Genomic DNA, 9,717 nt, shown 5'->3' on the forward strand with positions numbered 1-9,717 from the left:
CATTCTGCATCCTATTTCACAGAAATCTTTAAGAGCGCTCTAACATTTTGTGATCCTTTCTTAAGCTGCTCCACCAAGCACTTGATCTGAGGTGGTGCTACGCCCGCCAGAACACTCTACCTGTGTTTCGGGAATAATGGGGCTGTCTTCGGGAGAGGATCTGAAAAAGGTGGATAATGGTGATGGCACGATGATTGGGTTGGGCCTCACAAATCCGCTCAGATCACAGCTGGGAATGTCGTTCTCTTCTTTCTTCATGACCAGGGTATCCATCACATAAAAGACATTCCACGGGATCCACACAGTATGATACTGAGTGAGGAATGGGGAGCGCTCAAATACCAGCGTGAGCGAAGCCCCACCATTTGCCACCAAGTCAAACCTGCGGGAGAAACAAGACACCCTTCGTAAATTATCTGGGTCCCTCTGTCAATGGCTAACGCCCACCTCTCTCCATCAGTATGCTGTCTAAAAAGGCAACTTTTCTGCCCAGCTTCTCCATGAAAAGTTTAACTGTCCTATTAACCTCTGAAAAACGACTCAGGGGACACCGATAGCCCCTTTATCTACAGTCACGAATTTGGCATCATCTTGCCCAGGTGGCTTTATCTATTTGTCTCCCTGCCTTCTTTTTTTCCTTCAGAATCAGCTTAAGTTGCAGACACTACGAAATGCCACTCTGAAATATTCCAACAAGCATCTTTTAAGAAAAAGAACATTCTCCCACAAAAAAACCATATTATTAGACCTTTGAAAGTAAAATCAATTTTTTGAAAAGTGTATGAGCCCCTGACTTTAAATTTCCATCCCATGTATATTTCTGGAGGCTAAAACTCGGAGCATTTCTATTCCAAAAGGGGGCAATAAAACAGTCTGGGTGATGCAAGGATGTATAATTTTCATACTTCAGACAGACAGTGTGATGGGACTCACTCACATTCCGTCCTGGCGGGTAATAGTATATCCATATTCCGGGTAGTGGAAAAACGAGACATTCACTCCAATAAGTGGCGTTCCATCAGCAGTCAGTACTTGGCCTCTGATGACGGATGCCAGGCTGTGGGAAATACAGAAGAATTAGAATGAACATTTGTCTTCTCAGGCCGGCATTACCATGATTTATAGGCAATTCAACCCAAGGATAAAATAACACTATCACTTGCAATCAATTGTTATTCACAAAATCACACCTGAAATACTCCCAAGACAATGCCCTTCTTAATTCAGTGTAATTTGTATCCTCTAAATGCCTTGTGTTTACCCTGCACGTTAATGTATCGCAATCTGTTCTTTTTCTCCTCTCGGTTTGTTTTTGAGAGAGTCGTCAAGACCAGTAATTTAGAGATAAACATTTTTAAATGGTTAACTCCATGCTTCCTTTGCATTGTCGGCTCATCTGGTGCTCACGTGAAGAAAAGTATACTTTCCAATTAATTCTGAGGCAATACGTAAATCTGCAGGGACCAAGAAGTATGAGATTTAAGGGGGCAATAAGGAACATTTGTGCAACAACTTTTAATCAACTGCTGGGCCTAACTGCATTAATGTTGTTAAATTACTGCGGGATCCAGGAGTCCGCGTGTAAATCATCTTCTTCAGCTCAGTGAGACACAGACACCTGCGTTCACTTACGGCTTATTTTCAGGTCATGACGGCGCCGGAGAGCTCCAAACAGCGTGTGCAATCTCACCGCCACGCCGTTAGCGTTCCATTACATTAATTCATAATTTATATTATTTAGTGAGCTCAGCTAAAAAAAACATGGCACTTCTTTTTTGTCTTTTGGGGTCTTTTCATGGCTTCCTTTGAAAACACTCCCGACTGTGCTAGCGGGATCGACTAGTTAAATGAAGATTGATCGACTCCTTCGACGGAAAGCCCAGTCCGTCTCCGCTATTGAAATTGGCAAAGCATGCGAACGGTGTAAGCAAGGCTGGAGGACGCGGATTTGGTGAAGACGCCGCCGGAGGAGGAAAACTCACCTTTGAGAAGAAGGAGAAGGAAAGGCAGCCCCGCCACCCCCAGTCCTCCGCAGCGCTTCACTCCAGGCGCGGCGCAGTCACCGTGGGGGCAGCACGACAGACAGACACATCTAGGAAGCAGAGGACCGCTCACCTTCTGTTGAAAGGGCTTTCTCCAGGGATGACGTGAGTGCTATCGGATCCGATAAGAAAACTGATCCGATCATAGAAGGGTTTGGCAGCTTGTTGAGATGGCGATTGTAAACTTTGGCTAATGATGTCCTGAGGGTCCGGCAAGCCCCGGCAGTATGGCTGATTTTGGCAAGAACTCTGTAAGCAGCAATCAGGATCCATGCAGTCAACGAGCCCATCTGGAGGGAGAAATGGAAACCACTCCGTGAGGAGGCGTTTCTGTTGTTTACAGCAGGTGATTCCCCGGCCCAAGCCCATTGCTGCCAGTGATTTCCGCAATGCACACTTTCGAAACCAGATGAACGAGAAACCCTATATTGGCAGTGGCTTTCATGGACACTATCTGAACTGAACATGGCTTTCCAAAGGATCACATAATGGTGACTCCAAATCGGATATAAAATATCACTGTCTGGACCAATCTGAAGTGGTATGAAGGAATGTGGTTTCATCATAGGAGTGATTAAAACAAGAACAACAAAACAAAAACCCAAACCAAACTTGCGGCTGGCTCCACGTTCCCTGGCGTTTTCTTGGCTGTGGTCTTTTTGGAGGGCTGATTCCCCCACCCCGCCCCCAAGGTGGCCGACACAGCCGTGTTGCTATGCGTTAGGAGTGACAGCGGCCGACAGCAGTCTTCACAGAGGGAGATCACTGGGCCTTTCTTCTCAGGTACTTCTGGGTGGGTCCAAACTGCCCTCCTTTTGGTTGGTGGGAGATGTATATCACATATGGCACCAGGGATGTCTTTTTCTGGGGTAAAGAGCATCATTCAACCCTCTACTTTGGAGAACACGCACTAGGGACTAACAGTACGTGTGTGTGGTAAATAGACAGGGGCCTACATCGGGTTCAGTCCTGAAATTTTAAAAAGGGTAAGGGATAAAAAAGAGGCTGAGAAATAAAAACAAGGTCTTTGAAAAAAACGAATCAGATCAAAATGGATGCGCTTCGCCTTGTCTTCGCCTTGTCTCCTTACAAGTAAGCCGTACCCCACGGAGGGCAAGGGAAAGTGTCTGGGACAAAATGAAGGCAGTGCCTAAATTTAAACTAGAATCCTTAGTATGGCTCCCTTGAAATGGAGGTATTAATAAAAAAATGAGTGACTATAAATAGGATTTAATATTGGAAATTATTAGATTTTTCAAGTATGGAAAGATGAGCTATATAGTCTTAGTGAGATAAAAGGAATAATGTGTAGAAGAATTTTCTCCAGAAAAATGAAAGCTAAAATTACAAGCAATAGTTCACACGTGTACTTTGTTTAAGGCATGTAAATAAACTTATTCGTGAACAAGTGTGTTATACACATGACGGTTTGGCGTTGATAGCCTTTAAGGTAATTGTTGAGCAGCTACCACATAGGTTTTGATTTGTTTGGCAATTATATTTCTCTTAGAGTAATACAAACATTAGTTTCCGATGATTTTAGTCATGCTTGGGAGAGGTGACAAAAATAGTTCTAAAAGCTTCAAATCTAATTATGAGGTCTTGCTATGTTAAGTTCAGTTTAAAATATCCAAATGATCTATATGTTTTATTTACCTAAGTGTTCTTAAATCACTTTCATTAAAAATAAAAATACACGATAGCCACTTTATTTGATAAGGATCAGTCTTATTAGTTGGATGCCAATTGTTCCTTCATTGTCTGATATCAAACCAAGACCCCAGCCACCCGCAAGTCTATAGAGAATTAAACAGCTCATTCTTGCAAGTAGTCAAGAACAATATAAGAAAGATTAAAACAAACAAAAATAAACAAGAGGCGAGGCGGCTTAGCTGCACTAGCTCAATGTACTTAGGTACTTTTGTCCAAGAAGGATATAGAAATGGTTTTGATTTCCTTTCTAATACTCATTTTTTCTTCCTAAGGCAACAGCTCAAAATTTTCATTTGCGTATCCAGCCTTCCCAAATCTCAGCCCATGTGCATATACGCCTTTATGCTGGGCTCAGAAATGTACATGTAACTAAACACGTCTAACCAGGAACTATATTAAAAGAGGGGGGGATTCTATCTCCAGCTGCGCAAGTTTGAAGCTGGAAGGCTGTGGGGCTGCGATTGCTATAGCTGTTTTGCCGCCTCAAGAGAAGCACTTCTCTGGGAATGGAGCTGTCCCAATGACAGCGATCCACAAACTGGAGAGAGAAACAAAGTGACATTTTTAGGATTTCTGCCAGAAGACACACCTGTTCCCTTGGGTTTTTCACAGCAGTTAAAGAAGTCAAGCAATTCTCTCTTTCTTTTGACCAGTTTAGGTTGGATTTTTTGTCACTAAAAGAGACCTAATTTACCCGGACTCACTCACTCACTGCCAGTGAGTCAATTCTGACTTACAGCAACTGTATAGGACAGGTGAGAACTACCCCTGTGGGTTTCTGAGTCTGCAACTCTTTACCGGAGCAGAAAGCCTCGTCTTTCTCCCCCAAAGACACTGGGGGTTTCAAACTGCTGACCTTGTGGTCACTACACCACCAGGGCTCCTCCAGTAACTAAAAGTTGCCTCCCCACTTCTACTATAGTTGAAAGAGAAATATTATTTTCTTAGCCAAAAGGCCATGAAGGTGAACCTTGTTTAAATATTTTCCAAAACTTTTACTGGGGGGCGGCGGATATGAAACCCTTCTGCATACTTGTTTTTATAAGGTTATCTCACTCACTGCGATCGAGTCGAATGCAGCGAACAGTGACCCGAACTGCCTCTGGGCGTGTCTGAGACTATAAACCTCTATGGCCCTAGAAAGTCTCATCTTCCTCCCTTGGAGCAGCTGGTAATAATGTCTTGCTGCGTTTCTTTCAAAGAATAGGGGCACCATTCTCTAAAGTAAGACTCACACCTGTAAACTTGGAACGTAATGGCCGACTATCATTTTTGGCTTAAAAAACAAACAATTTCAGTAGCAATTCATAATTATATGCTGGGGTCTCATGAAAAAAATAATTAGTATCTGTTGTAGGCTATCTATATCATTCCAGAGTCTTTTGCCTTGTGGATTTAGAATGGGTACATATGCTTGGGAGAGCAAATGAACACACGTATCTGATGTTCTGGAACGCCTTAACTGGATATTAATTCTTGAAAAGAAATAGAAATAATAATTCAAAGGCTCAAGGCCTTCCAAATATTCGATCTCATCTTCATTAACCTAGGAATGTAAGGGTTAAATGCTCTTCACCCTCTCCCCCAGCCCCCACTACTCCCACAGTGTCTTCCCTTAGGCAATCTATGGTAGAGTTGCCAAAGAGGAATGCTCAAATTTAGTCATTCATCTTTGTTATTTTATCAACAGCAAATGTACATCTGGCGTGTAGTCTGCAGGTCATAAAACTGCATGAGATTGACACCTTCTGAACTACTCCGTTGGAAATGCATTTTTACAAGCCTCTCTGCTAACATCAATCAGAGAACGAATCTCATTTTCAACAGCCGAGATGCAGGGACACACTCTTCGTTATTTTTCTGCAGAGTTTATCAGTAACTTGCCCAAGCAAGTGACGGATGGTTATGAATCTGGTTCCCTATAACTTGAGAAAACATCTCTCATTCTTTGTCTGCACGTATATAGCCAGGGCTATCCAGTACAACTAAGTTGATTACCCACTTGCCCAAACACAGAGTGTAGTAAAATTGTCTTCTGGAATAGTGTCTCAAAATCATTGAGATTCCATTTTCGTCTCGGTAATATTAGATTGGCTTACATTTATCTTGGTTGAGAAGCCATGTCTAATAGCATTAATCATGAAAAAAAATGGAAAGAAAATCAGAAATGCTCAAAACCTATTGACTAACAACTGCGATGATCAGTTAAAGGGCCCTTTCTTCAGGTTTGGCTTTTTAATGTAAGTGGTACTTCGTGTAGATAATAAGAGTCTTTGCCTCCCTCCACTTAGTCCTTACTATTATTGCTCTCCTTATCTTCTCTGTTCCGATTTTTGAACATGCTTATATCTTTGGTCTATAACAGTGGCTGGCAAATCTTTTCTGTAAAGGTAAATCCTTTAGGCTTTGTGAGCCTCGTACTTTTGCAATGTTGCCGTTTGTGCACTGCAGTTCAAAGGCAGCCATCGATTTAAATGAATGGGTGTGACTGAATTTAAATAAAACTTTATTTACAAAAGACAGGCGTTGGCCCAGGGACCATAGTTAGCTGGTTCCTCCACTCTGGATTAAACCCAGGATTTTACTTCAATGGTTTGACCTTTCCTTGGGTTTCTTTCGAGTTGTTTGAGCTTTCTTTTTAATTTTTGGTGGCCTTTTTATGTATTTTACTTATTAAAATTGTTATATGTGTGTGTGCCAGCCTGGCCGATAATCACATGTGGGGCTGGTTGAAAGGCGGAGGGATAAATGGGTGGTGAAGCTTCGCCTTTCTAGTTCTTGGGTCTCTTGTTTTGTGATGGTTGCACCAGGGTGCAGCTGCCTTAGCAGTTCCCTGCTTCAGCTTGCAAGACTGACTTCCTACAAGACATCCCCAAGGAGAAGCTACATGGACCTATCCCGTTACAGCCCTGGGTACTGGAGCAGCTGTGTGGAGACCCCTGCTAGTGCTGAGATGCTTGTTCATTCACTGACTCAGCTTTCCTCCTGCAGCCGGCATCATTGCCTCTGTTTTGTGAGGTGGAGGACTTTGTGGACTGGTGTTGGGTTAATGGGTTAATGTTGGACTTGTGGGCTTGGGCAGCATTGGGTTGGGATGTTTTCGTGATGCACATTTTCTTTACATAAAACTCTCTCTTACATGAGTCGCTGTGGATTTGTTTCTCCAAAGTACCCAGACTAATACAGTGTGTCATATGTTTTATCTGAGGTTTTCATTTTTTCCCCCAAAAGCATTTTATTGGGAGCTTATATAGATACCATATCATTCCATAGTTAAAGCACATCAAACGGTATTGTACAATTTATAACAAAATCAGTTTCAAAACATTTTCTTCCTTCTTGAGCTCCTTGACATCAGCTCCCTTTTACTCCTGCACCCCATCATTGTACCCTCACCCTACCCATCCCCAGAAACTCTTATTCTACTTGCTGTCTCTACAAGTTCATCAATCCTGGGTTTCATATACTGAAAAACAGAAAAACATATAACAAAATTTCAGAGGGTCACCCCCAATGACAAAATACATCCGAGATGAATTCCAATATGAACAAAGAAAAAACCAGAAAAATGCAGAAAATATTGAAAACCAGATGAGGCCCAACACGCATCAGAGTGGGGAGTGACTGACAAGGTTTTAATTGTTCATGTCAGGTTTATCATTTTGATCTCCTCTAATTCTCTCTCCCGTGAACTCCATTTGGTAGCCAGCTTCGTCCCATCACTCCATTATGGATAGAGGGAAATCACCAGAGGTTTATTTCCTATGTGGAGCTCACAGATGTACTTTGAGCCCACCGTTATCCAAAGCCTTCTGCAAACCAGCATCTCAGTTTAGGCTCTGATACTATTCCCGCCTTTGACTCTGGAGTATATGATTCACAATCCCTCTGTGACGGATGTTTCAGGGCTTCTGCCTGTGGACTCAGTTGACATCTCATTTAAAGACTGCTTGTTTGAAAACAAGCCTTTGAGACCCCAGCAGCTATTTTATCTAATAGCTGGGCACCATCTAATTTCTTCACCACACTTTGCTATAGCACCTGTATCTCTGTTCCCTTCCTGAGGGCAAGTACCGAGCAGGACCACGATGTAGGAACTAATTGTTCTTAAACTGGAGCTAGAATTTAGTGCGAGCCCCAAATCCATTTCTGGATCTAGGTTTGTTCTTATCTGCCTTTGGCTCCCTTTAGAGACCTCCTTGTCAATTTATGGTACAGAATTTTTTTATGGTAAGTTTTATTTTTATCATTCATATCATTGTTAATTTTTTTCTGGCAAATTTTAATATGGCCAATTATTAAAACTGAGTTCAAACCTTTTTCTATGTAACCTTCTGTGGAGCAAAGGAGTAAGTTTTATCTTTAGCAAGGTGGCCTTTGTCCTCTTATCTAAAGGAAAAAACCCACATAGTAATTGGGGTGCTTTGGTCTGAGAGTTTTCTGGGCACACCTGAATATTTGTGTTAGCGAGTTGTGCTTGCTTGAACCAGAAAAGACTCACCTGGAAGGTGAGCCTTCGAAGGCCAGAGTAAGCCTATTGTGCACGATTAACGGATAAAAGCCTGGAACAGTAAGGCCAGAGAGCTTCCCGGTTGGTGAAAACATCTATTATTGGTAAGATAACACATTTTGGGGGGCCCAAGGGAACCTTCTAAAACTTCCCCTAAGCATTTTCCATTGAATGTTTTTAAGCTATATTAAATGTAACAAATCTATAGTCGTAGGTTTGGGTTTTGCGAGTTGTTCCATCAAACTACCGAACCCAAAGGGTCAGCGGGCACTGCCAGGTTGGAAAGTAAGCATATCATGTGGACTTCAGTGTTCTTAGCGGGAATCCTACAGTGGTAGTGCGAAAACAGCCCTGAATTAGCAGCCCGCAGGTTAGAAGGCTGTGGTGTTATGTGGACACCCACATGTGCAGCCAGTACCTGCCTATTTGGGAGTCTGAAGGGCATTGTCATCTAAACTGTGGAGCTCTGACCTAGCTCTGGGTTGCGAGGGTCAGAGAGAGCCAAGGCTGCTATGGGCAATGGAGATGGAGGAATGTGAGCATCGGCTCCATCTCTACATCGCAGGGGTTGGATCATGCTGATCCACACCGTGTACTCTGTGTACTGACTCTGCTCGTCAGAATGCTTGCTTCCTTCTTTTTGGCACTCATGGGCATTTTGTATTTGTTATTCAAAATTTTGTTGGGTAACATGCCATGAATTTCCTTTTAATAAATTGTCACTTTACTCAAAGATAATTAATGTCCAGCCTCTACCGCGGTGGTTCTCAACCTTCCTCATGCCTCGACCCTTTCATACAGTTCCTCACCTCATGTGGTGGTGACCCCCCAACCATAAAATTATTTTCGTTGCTACTTCATCACTGTCAATTTGCTACTGTCATGAATCGGGCGACCCCAGTGAAAGGGTCCTTCGACCCCCAAAGGGGTCGCGACTCACAGGTTGAAAACCGCTGCTCTACAGTATTTTGAAGGTCCCCACATCATCATATCGACTCCAAGTTGGATGATTTTTCGGTTGTAATGTTTTATTTGGGGATGGCAGAATTTGAAAAGTCGACAGTTGTACCTTTCATCAGTCTGTCCAGTCACCACACTACACTCGGCGGGGATCTCCTTGGGTCAGTTCAGGACTAGTGTTCTGCTTGGCTGCCTGTCTCTTCTTGGCTGGTCTCTAGGAAAACTCTTGGAAGATGTGGTCTCCATGTTCAGGACATTCTTCTAAAGTTTTATTGGCATATACTTCATAGATCATACAATTTAATTGTTCAATCGTACTAAGGATTTGTCTCATAATAAATTTGTCACTACAATAAATTTTAGACATGTTCTCATAGTCATTGTTAACTCCACATTTCCCCACATCATCCACAGCTACGCCCCTAAGCAATTATCAATCCAGTTATTGTCTCCATAGACCTACCCATCCTGGACTTCATATACAGAAAATCA

General features: G+C 42.7%; 1 protein-coding gene across 4 annotated transcripts in view; it reads right to left on the reverse strand.

Annotated features, from left to right (window-relative positions):
• The window catches only part of TENM3 (teneurin transmembrane protein 3), a 554,322-nt gene that overhangs the window by 100,632 nt on the left and 443,973 nt on the right, over positions 1 to 9,717 (reverse strand). For all 4 annotated transcript variants that reach the window (XM_004696135.2, XM_045286700.1, XM_045286698.1 and 1 more), the window contains 3 exons: positions 2,116 to 2,332; positions 938 to 1,057; positions 121 to 382 (listed from right to left, as the gene is read on the reverse strand). In XM_004696135.2, the coding sequence (XP_004696192.1) occupies positions 121 to 382; positions 938 to 1,057; positions 2,116 to 2,332 (599 nt within the window). The remainder of the gene's footprint in view (positions 1 to 120; positions 383 to 937; positions 1,058 to 2,115; positions 2,333 to 9,717) is intronic.

The sequence above is a fragment of the Echinops telfairi genome, unplaced genomic scaffold (assembly GCF_000313985.2).
Source record: "Echinops telfairi isolate 266 unplaced genomic scaffold, ASM31398v2 ScPeMD7_9;HRSCAF=40, whole genome shotgun sequence".
Lineage (NCBI taxonomy): Eukaryota > Metazoa > Chordata > Mammalia > Afrosoricida > Tenrecidae > Echinops > Echinops telfairi.